Source organism: Rhinichthys klamathensis, unplaced genomic scaffold (assembly GCF_029890125.1).
Source record: "Rhinichthys klamathensis goyatoka isolate OS25496 unplaced genomic scaffold, OSU_Roscu_1.1 h1tg000421l_1, whole genome shotgun sequence".
Lineage (NCBI taxonomy): Eukaryota > Metazoa > Chordata > Actinopteri > Cypriniformes > Leuciscidae > Rhinichthys > Rhinichthys klamathensis.
In genome coordinates, this window is record NW_026606919.1 from 266394 (window position 1) to 287456 (window position 21063).

General features: G+C 47.8%; 2 protein-coding genes across 12 annotated transcripts in view; both read left to right on the forward strand.

Annotated features, from left to right (window-relative positions):
• The window catches only part of LOC130070840 (disintegrin and metalloproteinase domain-containing protein 10-like), a 54261-nt gene extending 33242 nt beyond the window's left edge, over positions 1–21019 (forward strand). The window contains exons 8-17 of the mRNA XM_056235392.1: positions 5558–5741; positions 5825–5988; positions 11166–11349; positions 11525–11675; positions 15702–15885; positions 17217–17325; positions 18456–18676; positions 19156–19282; positions 19946–20158; positions 20204–21019. Of these exons, the coding sequence (XP_056091367.1) occupies positions 5558–5741; positions 5825–5988; positions 11166–11349; positions 11525–11675; positions 15702–15885; positions 17217–17325; positions 18456–18676; positions 19156–19282; positions 19946–20157 (1536 nt within the window). The 3' untranslated portion in view covers position 20158; positions 20204–21019. The remainder of the gene's footprint in view (positions 1–5557; positions 5742–5824; positions 5989–11165; positions 11350–11524; positions 11676–15701; positions 15886–17216; positions 17326–18455; positions 18677–19155; positions 19283–19945; positions 20159–20203) is intronic.
• The window catches only part of nrcamb (neuronal cell adhesion molecule b), a 264169-nt gene that overhangs the window by 224191 nt on the left and 18915 nt on the right, over positions 1–21063 (forward strand). The gene's annotated exons all lie outside the window — the stretch shown is intronic.

Sequence of the window (21063 nt, forward strand, 5' to 3'; positions counted from 1 at the left end):
CTCGACTCAATCGACAGACACGCTCGACACTCGACTCAATCGACAGACTCTCGACACTCGACTCAATCGACAGACACGCTCGACACTCGACTCAATCGACAGACACGCTCGACTCTCGACACTCGACTCAATCGACAGACGCTCGACACTCGACTCAATCGACAGACACTCTCGACACTCGACTCAATCGACAGACTCTCTCGACACTCGACTCAATCGACAGACACGCTCGACACTCGACTCAATCGACAGACTCTCGACACTCGACTCAATCGACAGACTCTCTCGACACTCGACTCAATCGATAGACTCTCGACATTCGACTCAATCGACAGACACGCTCGACACTCGACTCAATCGACAGACACGCTCGACACTCGACTCAATCGACAGACACGCTCGACACTCGACTCAATCGACAGACTCTCGACACTCGACTCAATCGACAGACACGCTCGACACTCGACTCAATCGACAGACTCTCGACACTCGACTCAATCGACAGACACGCTCGACACTCGACTCAATCGACAGACACGCTCGACACTCGACTCAATCGACAGACACGCTCGACACTCGACTCAATCGACAGACACGCTCGACACTCGACTCAATCGACAGACACGCTCGACACTCGACTCAATCGACAGACACTCGACACTCGACTCAATCGACAGACACGCTCGACACTCGACTCAATCGACAGACACGCTCGACACTCGACTCAATCGACAGACTCTCGACACTCGACTCAATCGACAGACACTCTCGACACTCGACTCAATCGACAGACTCTCGACACTCGACTCAATCGACAGACACGCTCGACACTCGACTCAATCGACAGACACTCTCGACACTCGACTCAATCGACAGACACTCTCGACACTCGACTCAATCGACAGACACGCTCGACACTCGACTCAATCGACAGACACGCTCGACACTCGACTCAATCGACAGACACGCTCGACACTCGACTCAATCGACAGACACTCTCGACACTCGACTCAATCGACAGACACGCTCGACACTCGACTCAATCGACAGACACTCTCGACACTCGACTCAATCGACAGACACACTCGACACTCGACTCAATCGACAGACACTCTCGACACTCGACTCAATCGACAGACACTCTCGACACTCGACTCAATCGACAGACACACTCGACACTCGACTCAATCGACAGACTCTCGACACTCGACTCAATCGACAGACACTCGACACTCGACTCAATCGACAGACACTATCGACACTCGACTCAATCGACAGACTCTCGACACTCGACTCAATCGACAGACACTCGACACTCGACTCAATCGACAGACACTCGACACTTGACTCAATCGACAGACACGCTCGACACTCGACTCAATCGACAGACACTCTCGACACTCTCGACTCAATCGACAGACTCTCGACACTCGACTCAATCGACAGACACGCTCGACACTCGACTCAATCGACAGACACGCTCGACACTCGACTCAATCGACAGACACGCTCGACTCTCGACACTCGACTCAATCGACAGACACTCTCGACACTCGACTCAATCGACAGACACGCTCGACTCTCGACACTCGACTCAATCGACAGACGCTCGACACTCGACTCAATCGACAGACACTCTCGACACTCGACTCAATCGACAGACTCTCTCGACACTCGACTCATTCGACAGACACGCTCGACACTCGACTCAATCGACAGACTCTCGACACTCGACTCAATCGACAGACTCTCTCGACACTCGACTCAATCGATAGACTCTCGACATTCGACTCAATCGACAGACACGCTCGACACTCGACTCAATCGACAGACACGCTCGACACTCGACTCAATCGACAGACACGCTCGACACTCGACTCAATCGACAGACTCTCGACACTCGACTCAATCGACAGACACGCTCGACACTCGACTCAATCGACAGACTCTCGACACTCGACTCAATCGACAGACACGCTCGACACTCGACTCAATCGACAGACACGCTCGACTCTCGACACTCGACTCAATCGACAGACGCTCGACACTCGACTCAATCGACAGACACTCTCGACACTCGACTCAATCGACAGACTCTCTCGACACTCGACTCAATCGACAGACTCTCGACACTCGACTCAATCGACAGACACGCTCGACACTCGACTCAATCGACAGACACGCTCGACTCTCGACACTCGACTCAATCGACAGACGCTCGACACTCGACTCAATCGACAGACACTCTCGACACTCGACTCAATCGACAGACTCTCTCGACACTCGACTCAATCGACAGACTCTCTCGACACTCGACTCAATCGACAGACGCTCGACACTCGACTCAATCGACAGACACTCTCGACACTCGACTCAATCGACAGACTCTCGACACTCGACTCAATCGACAGACTCGACACTCGACTCAATCGACAGACACGCTCGACACTCGACTCAATCGACAGACTCTCGACACTCGACTCAATCGACAGACACTCTCGACACTCGACTCAATCGACAGACACACTCGACACTCGATTCAATCGACAGACTCTCGACACTCGACTCAATCGACAGACACGCTCGACACTCGACTCAATCGACAGACACTCTCGACACTCGACTCAATCGACAGACTCGCTCGACACTCGACTCAATCGACAGACACTCTCGACACTCGACTCAATCGACAGACACGCTCGACACTCGACTCAATCGACAGACACGCTCGACACTCGACTCAATCGACAGACACTCTCGACACTCGACTCAATCGACAGACACGCTCGACACTCGACTCAATCGACAGACACTCTCGACACTCGACTCAATCGACAGACTCGCTCGACACTCGACTCAATCGACAGACACTCTCGACACTCGACTCAATCGACAGACACTCTCGACACTCGACTCAATCGACAGACTCGCTCGACACTCGACTCAATCGACAGACACTCTCGACACTCGACTCAATCGACAGACACTCTCGACACTCGACTCAATCGACAGACACGCTCGACACTCGACTCAATCGACAGACACTCTCGACACTCGACTCAATCGACAGACACTCTCGACACTCGACTCAATCGACAGACACTCTCGACACTCGACTCAATCGACAGACTCTCGACACTCGACTCAATCGACAGACACTCTCGACACTCGACTCAATCGACAGACACTCTCGACACTCGACTCAATCGACAGACACACTCGACACTCGACTCAATCGACAGACTCTCGACACTCGACTCAATCGACAGACACTCTCGACACTCGACTCAATCGACAGACACGCTCGACACTCGACTCAATCGACAGACTCTCGACACTCGACTCAATCGACAGACACTCTCGACACTCGACTCAATCGACAGACACTCTCGACACTCGACTCAATCGACAGACACTCTCGACACTCGACTCAATCGACAGACTCTCGACACTCGACTCAATCGACAGACACTCTCGACACTCGACTCAATCGACAGACACTCTCGACACTCGACTCAATCGACAGACACTCTCGACACTCGACTCAATCGACAGACACGCTCGACACTCGACTCAATCGACAGACACTCTCGACACTCGACTCAATCGACAGACACTCTCGACACTCGACTCAATCGACAGACACACTCGACACTCGACTCAATCGACAGACACTCTCGACACTCGACTCAATCGACAGACTCTCGACACTCGACTCAATCGACAGACACTCTCGACACTCGACTCAATCGACAGACACTCTCGACACTCGACTCAATCGACAGACACTCTCGACACTCGACTCAATCGACAGACACGCTCGACACTCGACTCAATCGACAGACACTCTCGACACTCGACTCAATCGACAGACACTCTCGACACTCGACTCAATCGACAGACACTCTCGACAATCGACTCAATCGACAGACTCTCTCGACACTCGACTCAATCGACAGACTCTCGACACTCGACTCAATCGACAGACACGCTCGACACTCGACTCAATCGACAGACACGCTCGACACTCGACTCAATCGACAGACACGCTCGACACTCGACTCAATCGACAGACACGCTCGACACTCGACTCAATCGACAGACACTCGACACTCGACTCAATCGACAGACACGCTCGACACTCGACTCAATCGACAGACACGCTCGACACTCGACTCAATCGACAGACACTCTCGACACTCGACTCAATCGACAGACACGCTCGACACTCGACTCAATCGACAGACACGCTCGACTCTCGACACTCGACTCAATCGACAGACACGCTCGACACTCGACTCAATCGACAGACACTCTCGACACTCGACTCAATCGACAGACACGCTCGACACTCGACTCATTCGACAGACACGCTCGACACTCGACTCAATCGACAGACACTCTCGACACTCGACTCAATCGACAGACACGCTCGACACTCGACTCAATCGACAGACACGCTCGACTCTCGACACTCGACTCAATCGACAGACTCTCGACACTCGACTCAATCGACAGACTCTCTCGACACTCGACTCAATCGACAGACTCTCGACATTCGACTCAATCGACAGACACGCTCTACACGCGCGACACACTACACTCGACACTCTCGACTCACTCAACTGTCGTCACTCTCTACACACTCGACACTCTCGACATGCTCGACTCACTCGACACACGCGACACTCGACACACGCGACACTCTCGACACTACTCGCTCGACACTCTACACTCTCGACACACGTGACTCTCGACACTCGGCACGCGCGACACACTACACTCGACACTCTCGACTCACTCGACTCTCGTCACTCTCTACACACTCGACACTCTCGACATGCTCGACACACTCGACACACTCCTGCTCTGAGACGACTACTGCAGGCTTTCACATTACATTCAATGGGTAACACGCTGTTTCTCTTCAAATATTTGTAAAATTTACTTGCCATTTCTGAGTGAAAATAGTTTAAAAGTAAGTTTATTTCAGGTTAAACCAGTGTTATTAACCTTCATCCTTCCCTCGCAGGTCTAAATGACCCGAAGCCCTAAAATGATACTTACATTTTTTTTGTCCAGAAAGCTTATTTTATTTAATTTCAATAAATTTTTTTTTTTTTTTTTTTTTTACCTTTAAATTACTAGATTTGTTCAATAAATAATAAATTAATAGTAATTTAGTCATTTAAGCACATTCCTCACATTTTTTCAACTTAAATTCAAAATAACTCAATAACAATTTCATGCATAACCCTTTCAATTCCGCTTAAAATATCTTACGTCGGGTGTCTTTGCCGATCTCTTGTGGAAAAATAGTATATGCTCTGAAGCATCCCTCGCATTCCTTCCTAAGGGGGTCAAGTTGACCCGTGAGGGAAGGTCCTAGGGTCGTGGACCCCTCTGATGAACACTCGATTTTTACATTTTAAATAAATAATAAAATTCTAAAATATTTTCCGGGTGAAAAATGACCGGAGGGAAGGATGAGGAGGAAACCTGTAGTAGAAGCTGAGTCTGACTGGTTCTGACTGGTTTGTTGCGCTGCTGGTCTCAGATAAACACCACCAGTGACGAGCGGGACCGGTCGAACCCGTTCCGATTCGCTAACATCGGCGTGGAGAAGTTCCTGGAGCTGAACTCCGAGCAGAACCACGACGACTACTGCCTGGCCTACGTGTTCACGGACCGGGACTTCGACGACGGGGTTCTGGGTCTGGCCTGGGTCGGGGCTCCCGCCGGTAAACCAGCGCTTCTGCAGGAGAACCCTGAGTGAGTGTGTGTGTGTGCTGATGTGTGTCTGTGTGTGTGTGTGTGTCCTCAGGGAGTTCTGGAGGCATCTGTGAGAAGAGTAAGCTGTATTCCGACGGGAAGAAGAAGTCTCTGAACACCGGGATCATCACGGTGCAGAACTACGCCTCACACGTGCCTCCCAAAGTCTCACACATCACCTTCGCACACGAGGTGGGACACAACTTCGGCTCGCCGGTGAGTGGATGCACACACGTGACCGACACACGCCTGACTGGATACATGTGGCTCATGATCTGACAGCGGGACTACAACTTTAGTGTTGTGGACAAATGTAATAATAATAATAATAATAATAATAAATTGAATTTGTATAGCGCTTTTCTCGAACTCAAAGTCGCTTTACAGGGCAGGTGAATAAGCAAGAGAAAAAAAAAGAAAAAAAGAAAGAAAAAAACAGGCACATATAGGGATGGGAGGGGCGTGGGGCTACGGATAGGCAGAGGTGAAGAGATGGGTCTTGAGGCGGGACTGGAAGATGGTGAGGGACTCAGAGGTGCGGATCTCATGGGGGAGGGAGTTCCAGAGCCTGGGAGCTGCCCTGGAAAAGGCTCTGTCCCCAAAACTGCGGAGCTTGGACTTGTGGATGCAGAGGAGACCGGCTGAGGTGGATCTGAGGGACCGTGAGGGTTGATAGGGGGAGAGGAGGTCAGTGAGGTATGAGGGGGCCAGGTGGTGGATGGCTTTGTAGGTAAGGACCAGGATTTTGTATGTGATCCGGTAGGGCTGTAACGATACACGATATAAAATCGAAATCGCGATACTCAGGTCCACGATCCTGTATCGCGATGTGAGAAGGCAGAATCGCGATCACACCCCTTCCAACTCCCAGAGTTATCCTTCCTGTCCAGAACCAGGGCTCGAATTTCGGCGCGGGATTGCGGGTATTGCGCATAATTCTAATCATTCCCGCAGGTCTCCCATTTCGTCCTCTATCTCTTCTCATAATGTGTTGTCCAAGGCAGGCATCAAGCGCTGCGGCGATAATACACACTCGCGTTGTGGAGTCGGGACCATAGACTGTAAGGTCGAGACATGACGGAATATTCACTTGCACAATCGGGCCAGCAGTGCATCGTGACTGAAGTCTTTTTAAGTCTTACCAGTTTAAACATTCAAGCGATTTTAAACTAATCAGTGCTCGCGCGCTCTCTGAGATTATTTTCTATGCGGACATTCATAGAAAATCCGCCTTAAAAACAGCTGGCTAGTAACTATTTTTCGCGGATTATATTGCTTTAACACACAAAATTGTCAATTTCGGTCTTTATGAGTAGGCTATACTCTAAATATAGTCGGTTTTGTCTTTAATAAGCATAAAACGCATGCCAGTATAATGAACACAGGATCCGTGCACTAGCTCTTAAAGTGACGGCAGCCATATGTGTCTGTCATTAATTTTGTTGTCAAAACAACAAAAGATGGCTTTAAGTTAAAGGAATCAGGATTAATAGCCTATGTATTTAATTTATTCAGGACTAAAATACATTTAATTAAACAATTTAAATCAAGCTTCCTTGTGATGTGTAAATTCTTAACAAGGCTATTACCCCATTGTAAAAATGCAATGAGCGCAAACATTTAGGCAAGATAAATGTAATAATTTTGTTTGGAAAAAATGCCCTGCCTTTCTCCCCCTCAAACAAAAAAAATCCCCCCCCCCCATGAGAATCATCTAAAGGGGGGATTTCCCCCCCATTTTCCAAAACGAAATTCAGGCCCTGAGAACTACCACATCTTTAAATTACTATTTCCACTTCTCCAAACACTTCTTTACTATTCTCCCATTTTTATAATAATATGAATGAACCGTCTTGTTTAATCTTAAAGTTTTGGTGGTCAGATGCATATCTTACGGCACCATCCCGAAATCAATTTAGTTGGAGTACAGAACACAACCCAAAAGCAGCAGCCTACACTGCCTAGTATAGTTTAATAATTTGCATAGTTAGTATTGTTCTTTGCTGTTTCGATTATACAGGTTTTTCCTAATGTTATTCAATAAAAATACTGGTATTTTTCTTCTTCTCTCAAAATCTCTTTTTTTCACCACAAGCCCCGCCCCCTCAAGCCACGCCCCCGTGATAGAATCGCGATACGAATCGAATCGTGGGTCAAAAATCGTGATACGAATCGAATCGTGGGTTTGGTGTATCGTTACAGCCCTATGATCCGGTGGGAAATAGGAAGCCAGTGTAGTTGTTTTAGGACTGGAGTGATGTGGTGCCAGGATTTGGAGCGGGTGATGAGTCGGGCGGCTGCATTCTGGACCAGTTGGAGTCTTTTTATGTAGTTTGAGCTAATACCAAGGAGTAGTGAGTTGCAGTAGTCCAGTCGTGAGGAGATGAAGGCGTGAATGAGTCTTTCAGCAGCAGAGGGTGTGAGTGAGGATCTGATTTTGGCGACGTTGCGGAGGTGAAAGAAGGAGGTTTTAATGACATGACAGATGTGAGGTTCAAGGGAGAGGGTTGAATCAAAAACCACGCCGAGGTTGCGGGGATGGGGAGACAATGGTGTCGTCAATGGTGAGAGTGATGTTATTGGTTTTGCTGAGAGTGGATTTGGAGCCTATGAGGAGGAATTCTGTTTTATTGCTTTTGAGTTTGAGGAAGTTATGTTGCATCCAGGTTTTAATAGCTGACAGACAGGAGTTGATATGGGAGAGGAGAGGATTGTGGGGGGATTTGGTGCTGAGGTAGATCTGAGTGTCATCGGCATAACAGTGGAAATTCAGTTTGAAGTGACGAAGTATCTGACCAAGGGGGAGGATGTAAATGATGAAGAGGAGGGGGCCGAGTACGGATCCTTGGGGAACGCCTTGGGTGACTGTGGCTGTTGCAGAGGTGTGATTATGAAGAGAGATGAAGTGGGATCTGTTGGAAAGGTAGGAACGGAGCCAGCTGAGTGCAATACCTTCGATACCAAGGTCTTTGAGTCTGGTGAGCAGGATGTTATGGCTCACGGTATCGAAGGCTGCACTCAGGTCGAGAAGAATAAGGATGTTAAGGGAACCAGTGTCAGCGGAGGTGAGGAGGTCATTAAGGACTTTGAGGAGAGCAGTTTCTGTGCTGTGGAGGGGGCGAAAACCAGATTGGAGAGGTTCAAATTGGTTATTGGCATGAAGATGGGTTTGTAATTGTAAAGCGACTATACGTTCCAGGGTTTTAGACAGAAAGGGGAGGGTGGAAATTGGGCGGTAGTTGTTGAGGGAAGAGGGATCCAGACCAGGTTTTTTGAGGATTGGGGTGACAGCGGCAGTTTTGAAAGCAGAGGGAACAGTTCCAAGGGACAATGAGGAATTGAAGAGGTTAGTGAGGTAGGGGCAAAGGACGGGGAGGCAGGATTTCAGGAGTGGAGTAGGGAGGGAGTCAAGTGAGCAGGTAGTCGGTTTGGAAGAACTGATGAGTTTAGAGATTTCAAGAGTGGTGACCAAGTTAAACTGGGAGAGGAGGCAGTGTGGAGAAGGGGGAGAGAGGTCAGGAGGGATGGGGGGAAAAGGGCCCGTGATAGGTGCTGGAGTAGATACTGGAAGGTCGGATGCAGGGGATAGAGATTGATAAATGATATTGATTTTATCAGCGAAAAAGTGAAGGAATGAGTTGCAGAGATCCGGAGTAGGGATAAGGAAGGTGTTGGTCCGAGGCTTGATGAGGTTGTTCAATGTGGAGAAGAGGGTTCTGGGGTTTAGACAGGGGTTGGTGAGGATGGTGGAGAGGTAGGCAGATTTGGCGGCAATGAGGGCATCTTTGTAGGCAATGAGGTGGAGTTTATAGACTTCATGGTGGACTGTGAGAGATGATTTTTTTGTCAGGCGTTCAAGTTGGCGTCCAGTTTGTTTCATTTTCCGGAGTGCAGGTGTGTACCAGGGTGACGAGTTGTTAAAAGTGACAGTTTTTGTTTTGAGGGGGGCCAAAGTGTTAAGGGAGGTACACAAAACGGAGTTGAGGTGGTTTGTGAGATCATCAGGTGAGGTGAGGGTTGAGTCCATGTGGAGAGTGGTGGAGAGCAGGTCAGAGAGATGATGGGGATCAATTGATTTAAGGTTGCGGAAGGTGATTTCTCTGAGGAGGCGGGGGCGGGGGGTTGGAGACGGAATGGTGAACCGTATCAGTTTGTGATCAGAGAGGGGAAAGAGGCATGGATGGAGGTTGAGCACTGGTTGGTTAGTGGAGCAGACCAGATCGAGGATGTGTCCTTTTTCATGGGTGGGGAATGTGACATACAATTTACCCAACAGAGAGTAAAGTTGTCCAATAAAATTGTGAATTCTGATGACAGCTTGCAGGTGGAGGAGTCTATGTGGATGTTTAGGTCACCGAGTAGTAGCAGACGTGGAGAGAGAGATGAAGCTAGTGTGAGGAGTTCAGTTAAATCAGAGAGGAAGGAGGGATTTGGTTTAGGTGGCCGGTAAATGAGGATAACTGTCATGGAGGAAAGAGCTTTGAAGACGAGATATTCAAATGATGATACTGAAGGGAGGGTGAGTTCAGTGATCCGGAAGTTCTGATTATAAATATCAAATGTAAAATGTTGATAACTAAAATCTCAGTTTTAGTTATTATACTGGTGATGGTGATTATTAGGGCTGCACAATTAACCGAATTTCTAATCGCGATTACGGATGCCACGATTACGTAATCGTTCAAAGCCGCAATTACAACAACAAAAAAAAGTCCACTTACATTATTCTGTGTGTTTAAGAGGTGTGTTTAGAGCATGTCATGTTGTGAGAGGCGGATCACGACTGCTTCAGAGAACTAGCACACAGGGCCTAGCAGAGACGCGTGTGCGCTGAAAGAGTCTTTCCTGTCAGCCGTTATACTGCGCTAGTAGCGAAAACTCTTCAACTGCACATGCTAATGCGGCGCGCGCTGTTTATCGCTCCACTATATATAAAGCGCAAAAGAAACTACGGGCATGAAGCGTCGTTACGTTGTAAAGTAAGTCGGGAAATAACAGTAAAATACCAATAAATAACGTTACTGGTCCGTCGTGTGTTCGCTGAGAAGGATTAGCATGCAGGATGATGTTCATTATTCATCAGGAGCAGTTTCCATGTTTCATTAACAGTTCTTGTTAGTATTGTGTATTCATTGTTGTTCCCATAAACAATAAAAAAAAATCAATAATTTATAAATCCTTAAAGTGGGTCGGGCTTGATGACCATGGGGAAATGTGGGTCCCATGGCCGAACGAGTTGAGAACCTCAGGTATAAAGCCATTCAAAACATCATTTAATGTAAATTGTGATAATCGTAATTAATAATCGCAATTACAAATTCAAGGGAATAATCGACAATTATGATTTTTGTCATAATCGTGCAGACCTAGTGATGATGCTCTTCTTCCCTCAGCATGACTCCGGGTCGGAGTGCACTCCGGGCGAGTCCAAGAGCCAGGATAAGAAGGAGCGGGGGAACTACATCATGTACGCCCGCGCCACATCCGGAGACAAGCTGAACAACAACAAGTTCTCGGTGTGCAGCATCAAGAACATCAGCCAGGTGCTGGAGAAGAAGAGGGGCAGCTGCTTCGTGGGTGAGCCAATCAGAGCCACTGATGCAACGAGTCCTGCAGGTCTGAGCGCAGCTGATATGTGTGTGTGTCTGTGTGTGTGTGTGTGTGTGTGTGTGTGTGTGTGTGCGCGTGTGTGTGCGTGTGTGCGCGTGTGTGTCCGTGTGTGTTCGCGCGCCTGTGTGTGTGTGTGTGGCAGAGTCCGGGCAGCCGATCTGTGGGAACGGGCTGGTGGAGCCGGGTGAGGAGTGTGACTGTGGATACAGTGATCAGTGTAAAGACGACTGCTGCTACGATGCTAATCAACCCGACAACAGGAAGTGCAAACTCAAACCCAACAAAGTCTGCAGGTACAAGTCACATTCCCCTCGTTCCCTTTACTGTGATTCTCCAGACAGTTTCTCGTTACTCTCAGTGATTTTCATTCATAATGTCATGAGTGTAAAATAACTACAAATAACACCCTCCTGTTCTTCACACTCTACAGAACACAGTGTGCTTCATTTATAGCACAACAGTCACAGTGCAAAAATGTTCATTCTTAAGGATTATATTCAGTTTCCAGTAACACTTTACAGTGAGGTTCCATTAGTTCATGCATTAACTAACAGTGAGCCTTCCCTGCTTCCCTGAAGCTTCAAAACCTTTAGTGAATCATTTGTTTTGAATCAGTGATTTGGAGCGCGTATCAAACTGGCAAAGTCATGTGATTTCAGTAAACTAGGCTTCAAAATAGTTTTTAACTGATCTCAGATCAGTTTTATTCATTTGTAGACATTTTAAATGACTCATTTGTATAATAAAAAGTAGGAGTTGTAGTCAACAATATTGGTCTGATTGATCAAGCTCTCCAATCAACTAAAACAAGCCCAATCTTATAAAATAACATGTTATACAGACACCTCATATTTCATTGTATTAGATGATTTGTTAAGTGATTTCACTTTTAATAAACCATTTGCAATTAGTGTTTTTATGCACGGGTTTTTGCTGCATTTACTCGGGTGAATCGGGTGAATCTCACTGCGAAGCAATTGACTCAAAGTTTCTCAAAGCTTCATTTCTCCTATCACCTTTTCTCTGCAGGGAGTTGGTCAGTCCTTTCCCAAAGGTTAATATTGCTGATGGTGTCAGGCCATCGGATCTGGAGAATTCTTCTAAGACAGCTGTTGATGAAGGTTTGAGCCTTCATGATGGTCATCTTGGTCGTCTTCCAGGTTTCTGCTCCATACAGCAACACTGCCTTCACGTTGGAGTTAAATAGGTGGATCTTTGTTGTCAAGGACAGGGCTCTTGAGCTCCAGATGTTCTTGAGCTATACGTAGGCCGCTCTTGCTTTGCCGATCCTTGCCTTGACGCCTGCGTCTGTGCCGCCCTGTTGGTCAATGACACTGCCCAGGTGAAGGACTGAACTTCTTCCAGGGGACTTCCATTCAGCATGACTGGTTCCATGCTTGAGGATTTTATCTTTAGGATCTTGGTCTTATCTCTGTTTATGTTGAGGCCAATCTGAGATGAGATAGTTGACACTACATCTGTCTTCTCTTGCATCTGCTGTTTGTTGTGGGAGAGAAGTGCAAGGTCATCAGCCAAGTCCTCGAGCTGGGTCCACGAGGTCCACTGGATTACGTTTTTTCGCTCTCTTGTGGCTTCCTTCATAACCCAGTCAATGGCAGACAGCAGGCATCCTCGTCTTTTCACCTGGAAGATGTTAGTGAGCTGCCCTGCATGGATGACTCTACAAGACATTCCATTATAATATTTTCTTATCAAGTTGACCAACTTAACTGGGATGCCGTAGTGTCAAAGGAGCTTCCAAAGGGTCTCTCAATCCAAGCTGTCAAATGTCTTCTCATAGTCGACAAAGTTGACAAAAGGAGGAATTCCACTCGAGGGACTGTTCGACTCTGATGCGGTGTTGCGATCTGGTCCGTGCATGATCTATTCTGCCGGAAGCCTGCTTGTTGATCTCGAAGCTGTGTGTCAGCAATGTCTTTCATTCTCTCCAGGAGGACCCGATTGAAAACCTTCCTTGGTACAGACAGAGGTGTGATGCCTCTGTAGTTGGCACAATTGCTGAGGTCACCTTGTTTAGGGATCTTTACCAGGTATCCTTATTTCCAGTTTGTCGGAATCTCCTCTTCTTCCCAGATCATCTCAAAGAGAGGATACAGCATCTCCACCTCAGGGCCTCTGCTGGGATGTCATCAGGTCCGGCCCCCTTCGCAGTCTTCAACCAGTGATGGCTTTCTTGATTTCCTCTCTGGTTGGCTTGTTACAGTTGATGAGTCTGAGATGGCCAGGTCGGTGTTTGGTGGATTAGGTGGAGCTGGTCTATTCAAGAGCTCTTGGAAGTGCTCGGCCCACCTCTTCATCTGCTGCTCGATCTCTTTGATGGTCTTTCCCTGCTTGTCCTTGACAGGCCGCTCTGGCTTGCTGAACCTTCCAGACAGTCGCCTGGTGATGGCATATATTTGTATATGCCGTTGTATGCTCCCTGCTCTGCTTCAGCTGCCAGTCCACTCACATAGTCTTCTTTATCCTTCTTGATACTCCTCTTCACTGCTTTGTAATCTATTTGAGCCTGGGCTTTTGCTGCTCTAGTCCTACTGCTATTGACTGCCGCTTTCTTCCTATCCTCCATCTTGGTCAAGGTCTCCACTGTAATCCACTCTTTATGCAGGTGTTTTCCCAATCCGAGTACTGGCATACTGATCTGAGTGCCTCTTTTACTGGCTGCCATCTACCGAGTATTTTGTCGTCTTCTTCATGCAGTTCTTGCAGTACTTCAGACCTGTTCCTAAGCATCAGTCCGAACTCTGCTCTAGTTTTGGGGTCCTTCAGAAGGTTGATGTTATATTTCACTCTTTTATCAGCCATGGCTGTCCAGTTCTTCTTCAATTTCAGCTTCATTCTGGCCACCACCAGGTGATGGTCGGACACCACATCTACTTCTCTTCTAACTCTAACATCCTTCACGGATCTCCTAAACTTCTTGCTTATACAGACGGGATCTATCTTATTCTCTGTCTTGTTGTTTGGAGATACCCAGGTGCTCTTGTGGATCCGTTTGTGGGGAAAGATGCTGCCTCCAATTACCAGGTTGTTGATTGCACACGTCTGCAAAAAATAAATGAGTCTTAAGAGTAGACTTAAAAGTAGATAAAGTTGGGGCAGTGCTGATATGAACCAGGAGACTATTCCATAGTTTAGGGCTGATGAGAGATAAGGCACGACCACCTCTATTTTTTAGTCTTGTCCTGGGAACTTGATGGACACAGTCCATGTCTCTCCATTCTCATCCATAGTTCCCAGTCTGTGAGTCCCCATGACCTGCTCATATCCCGTGTTATGGGATCCAATCTTGGCACTGAAGTCACCCAAAATGATAGTGATGTCTCGGTCTGGGAATGTTCCCAGGATCTTCTGCAGTCTACTGTAGAACTGGTCTTTATCCTGCTCTTCACTGTCATTGATTGGAGCGTAGTTTACATTGATTTTCTTTTTCTTGCTCCTGAATGATGCTGTAATGATTCTTGAGCCATGCGTCTGCCAACCAGCCAGTGACCTCTGCGCCTGTTTGGACAACATGAAGCCCGCTCCGTGTGTGTGTGTGTGTGTGTGTGTGTGGTGTGCATCGCTGTGTTCGTGCCCAGAGTCCAGCAGCCGCTGCCCTGTCCTCTGTCTCCTCTGGCCCGACCGGGTCCATCTGGTTTCACCTATGCCCAGCAGGGTCAGGTCTACTAGATCTAATAGACCCAACTGGTGGAGTTACACAGAATTTCACCACAGAAATAATTATGGAGATCAGAGATATTGATTTCAGATTAAACTGTTTTAAAAATCGTACCCGTTTGTATCTCATAATCCAACAGTGTACAAAACAATAGTCACAAAATGCCAACATCTGCGTTTGCATTAAACGAGAGAGAGCGAGTCCACGATACTTGATTAAATAATACTTGACATAATTAAATAACTGTACACAATATATTGACTCGACGGAGTTTTAATACTTTATTAGTTCACCAAACGCAAAACTTCCATGAAGAAAAGCCGTTCCTAGCGCTGCTGACTCCAGTGGTTCTGCTCAGCGGTTCTCTGGGAATAGGGTTAGGTTTAATAACTAATGTTAACCAATAGGACCTTATTGTAAAGTGTTACCCATTTTTCTTTTCCCAGCCTACATTACCTTCTGCATCATGATCTGATTGGATTGATAAAGGTTATTGTTTCCCACTCACATGCCCTTGAATCAAATCAGAAAAGAACAGTGTTTCTTTAGTTTCAGGTGTTGGTTCCCTGTTCTCTTAGTCATGAATGTTGTGCGATATATCTGCTGTCAGGGGTCATGAGTGTGTGTGTTCTGCTGTCAGCCCAACTCAGGGCCCGTGCTGCACGGGTGAGTGCGGTTATAAGAGCCGGAACGAGAAGTGTCGAGAGGAGTCCGAGTGCGCTCACCAGGGCATGTGCAGCGGAGCCTCGGCCCAGTGTCCCACATCAGAGCCCAAGGCCAACTTCACTGCCTGCCACGGGGACACACAGGTGTGCCTCAACGGGGTGAGTGAGACGCGCGCACACACACACACACACACACACACACACACACACACACACACACACACACACACACATCAGAGCCCAAGGCCAACTTCACTGCCTGCCACGGGGACACACAGGTGTGCCTCAACGGGGTGAGTGAGACGCGTGCACACACACACACACACACACACACACACACACACACACATCAGAGCCCAAGGCCAACTTCACTGCCTGCCACGGGGACACACAGGTGTGCCTCAACGGGGTGAGTGAGACGCGTGCACACACACACACACACACACACACACACATCAGAGCCCAAGGCCAACTTCACTGCCTGCCACGGGGACACACAGGTGTGCCTCAACGGGGTGAGTGAGACGCGTGCACACACACACACACACACACACACACACACACACATCAGAGCCCAAGGCCAACTTCACTGCCTGCCACGGGGACACACAGGTGTGCCTCAACGGGGTGAGTGAGACGCGTGCACACACACACACACACACACACACACACATCAGAGCCCAAGGCCAACTTCACTGCCTGCCACGGGGACACACAGGTGTGCCTCAACGGGGTGAGTGAGACGCGCACACACACACACACACACACACACACACACATCAGAGCCCAAGGCCAACTTCACTGCCTGCCACGGGGACACACAGGTGTGCCTCAACGGGGTGAGTGAGACGCGCACACACACACACACACACACACACACACACACACATCAGAGCCCAAGGCCAACTTCACTGCCTGCCACGGGGACACACAGGTGTGCCTCAACGGGGTGAGTGAGACGCGCGCACACACACACACACACACACACACACACACACATCAGAGCCCAAGGCCAACTTCACTGCCTGCCACGGGGACACACAGGTGTGCCTCAACGGGGTGAGTGAGACGCGCACACACACACACACACACACACACATCAGAGCCCAAGGCCAACTTCACTGCCTGCCACGGGGACACACAGGTGTGCCTCAACGGGGTGAGTGAGACGCGCACACACACACACACACACACACACACACACACACACACACACACATCAGAGCCCAAGGCCAACTTCACTGCCTGCCACGGGGACACACAGGTGTGCCTCAACGGGGTGAGTGAGACGTGCGCACACACACACACACACACACACACACACACACACATCAGAGCCCAAGGCCAACTTCACTGCCTGCCACGGGGACACACAGGTGTGCCTCAACGGGGTGAGTGAGACGCGTGCACACACACACACACACACACACACACACACACACACACACGCATGCACGTCTGAGCCTCTCTCTCTCTCTATGTGTGTGTAGGGCTGCTCGGGCTCCATCTGTGAGAAGTATGGTCTGGAGGTGTGCACCTGTGCTAGCGTGGACGACACCGACGAGACCGAGCTCTGCCACGTTTGCTGCATGGAGAAAAGTCAGTGTTACACACTACAACACATAAGTGTTACTCAGAGTCGCTTCATTTACATCAGTGCTTTAACACAAGGCATCATTTAATAATGGATTATGATTAAGTTAGGAAAGCAAGGTGTCTGAATATATTTTGGTTTGACTGTACATGAGAATATTTGGAGAATATAAACGGCCTTTATAATGCAATTATTAAACTAAACACAAGATGGCGCCAGTTGTGTTTGTATGAAACGAGATGGTGTAAAAATATCTACTAAATGCCACAACTGACCAATCAGAATCCCATCATAAATGCCATTAATTATCATGCTTAATCTAAAGATGCTGTTATTCCCCTGTTCATAACACACATTTACTGGTTTAATCAAATGAAAATGAAATTTGCAAATGAAATGCAAACCTAAATTGAATATTCAGTTTCTTTTAAATCAAAATGGATATTTATTCATTTTAAATGTCCATTTAATTATTTTCTTGGTTTATTTCATGTTTTAATGTCATGTGGTGTTTTTAACAAACAGTAATGCATTGTTACAGTGTCCTTGTTACACATTTGACATCATCTTACATAATAACAGTAAATTATGCATAATAAAACTCTCCACCATGGGAGACAGGGCCTTTCAGGCAGTCGCCCCACGGCTCTGGAATGCCCTCCCAGAGGCCCTAAGGGCCCCACAAACTCTGGAGGTTTTTAAGAAGGGCCTAAAGACTTTCTTATTTCTAAAGGCCTTTTAACAGTCATGGTTTTAATTTTAATTTTTTAAGGTGTTTTAATGCTTTGTTGATTTTATTATATTCTGGGAATTGTTCTTAACCTCTTTGCTACTGTAGCACTTTGAGATTTCTTTGAAATGTAAAGTGCATTATAAATAAAAATATATTATTATTTATTACAATCAAATAACTCTAAACCAAACCATAAATAAAAGTACAGTTTTATTTGTATAACAAGGGCATTTAAAATAGTGTAACCAAAAACTAAAATATCAAGAACAACAGTACAGTTTATCCACCGTGACAGTCTTTATTGAGATTACATGAGAGCAGCAGCCTTCCCTGCAAACCTGATCTGGATAAACCCTCACAGAACCCTGACCGCGTGTGTGTGTGTGTGTGTGTGTGTGACAGTGAACCCCAGCACCTGCAGCAGCACCGGCTCCGAGCGTCTCGCACGCTTCTTCAATAAGAAGGTCACGACTCTTCAGGCTGGCTCACCCTGCAACGACTTCAAGGGTTACTGTGACGTGTTCATGAAGTGCCGTCTGGTGGACGCCGACGGTCCCCTGGCCCGCCTGAAGAAGGCCATCTTCAACCCCGAGCTGTACGAGAACATCGCAGAGTGGATAGTGGCAAGTGTTTCTGTGTTTCTGTGTGTGTGTGTGTGTGTGTGTGTGTTTCATCTTCAACCCCGAGCTGTACGAGAACAGCGCAGAGTGGATAGTGGCAAGTGTTTCTGTGTGTGTGTGTGTGTGTTTCATCTTCAACCCCGAGCTGTACGAGAACAGCGCAGAGTGGATAGTGGCAAGTGTTTCTGTGTTTCTGTGTGTGTGTGTGTGTGTGTGTGTGTGTGTTTCATCTTCAACCCCGAGCTGTACGAGAACAGCGCAGAGTGGATAGTGGCAAGTGTTTCTGTGTGTGTGTGTGTGTGTTTCATCTTCAACCCCGAGCTGTACGAGAACAGCGCAGAGTGAATAGTGGCAAGTGTTTCTGTGTTTCTGTGTGTGTGTGTGTGTGTGTGTGTGTGTTTCATCTTCAACCCCGAGCTGTACGAGAACAGCGCAGAGTGAATAGTGGCAAGTGTGTGTTGACGAGTGTGTTTTGTGCGCAGGCTCACTGGTGGGCGGTGTTACTGATGGGAATCGCTCTGATTATGCTGATGGCAGGATTCATCAAGATCTGCAGTGTTCACACTCCCAGCAGCAACCCCAAACTGCCCCCGCCCAAACCCCTGCCAGGTGACCGCGCATGGCCATACACACATATATCACGTTTCCATACACACATATATCACGTTTCCATACACACATATATCACGTTTCCATACACACATATATCACGTTTCCATACACACATATATCACGTTTCCATACGCACACACACTATATTGCCAAGTATTGGGACACGCCTCCAAATCATTGAGTTCAGGTGTTCCACTCACTTCCACGGCCACAGGTGTGTAATCCAGCACTCGGCACGCAGACGCTCCTACACACACCTGTGCAAGAACGGGTCGCTCTCAGGAGCTCAGGGAACTCAGGCGTGGGGCCGCGATCGGTTTCCACCTGTGCAATAAGTCCATTCAGGAAATTTCCTCACTACTAAATATTCCACGGTCAAAGTGTTACCATAATAATAATATTTTAATGTTTATTATTGGAATATAACGTGATTAATGATTGTTATTGTTATTATAATCCCAATCAGAGCTATGAATCTCATAAGAGTTTCTGTTAATAAGAAAATACATTAACTTGATGGTCAAAAGTTACTTTTTCAAATGTTGTGCTCCTAATGTTGTGGCAGTTTTGTTGTTGTGGAATATCAGTATTTTCTGTGTATTGTAAGTTGTGAGTTGCAGAATTGAGCGTAACATCCGTGTTTCTCTCTGTGTGGTGAAGGAACGCTGAAGAGACGACGAGCTCAGCAGGCGGCGCAGCAGCAGCAGCAGCAGCATCATCAGCACCTGAACCAGAACCAGCACCAGAACCAGCACGCTCACGGGCACCAGAACCAGCGGCCGGCTGCCCGTCCAGCCCAGCGCCAGCCTCAGCCTCAGCGCCACCACCGGCAGCCCCGCGAGAACTACCAGATGGGCCAGATGAGGCGCTGAGAGCCGCCTGTCCACGGCCCGACTGAAGGAGTCTGACCGTGGAGCCAGGCTTTACTCCAAAGAACCACACCGGGCCGCCGCTCCTCATCATCACAGTAACGCCAGGCTTCATCCGGGTTCACACACTAAACTGGAACGCTTGACAGGAACATGTCCGGTGTCCGTAATGCTTCCGCAGACTGGAGTTTCTCTTTGGAGTAAAAACCAACCACAACTCAGTCCTTCATTCCCTCACGGAGAAGCTGCACTCCTGAGTTTCTTTTGTAATGATCATTTTTGTTTGTTTGTTTGTTTTTGCCCTCGCGTGCCAAGGTTTACCGGGGTATTTGTAGATAGAGCGTCTCCTGTAGTCACTTCTTTCCTTTGAAAACATTAAAGACTCAAAGTGGTTTGATATGAAAAACATCTTTTTAAGGAAGTGTGTGGAGCTTCGGCCCGAATCGTCGCCACCTGCTCGGAAAAGGACTTTTATTTTGTAAGACCAGAAATATTACGCCTTCCCTTTTCCGGACTCACGGCTGTATAGAGAAACGATATTAGCTGTATTATACGAAGATTATTTCTTCTACTGTCGATAAGAGATTTACAGTTGCAGTTTTGTTGACAACACTCAGGACTCAAAAACGCTCAAACGAAGGCGGTGGTTCAGCGCGAGGAGGACGGATCACGCGCAGCCGCCCGACGTCATTCCACCGTTTACGTGCTTCATTCTGTGTGTGTGTTTGTATATAGCTCATCTAGAACCACGTCCTCACGTCCACTGCACTTCCGGTACACACCCCAACGAGGAATGTGCATGAAGAACTTGATTTTAAAGTGTGTGTTTGTGTGTGTGTTAGCGGTACGACCATGAAGATATGAAGATCATGATCGTTTCTATGGAAGCCTGTTTCCGCCACGGAATAA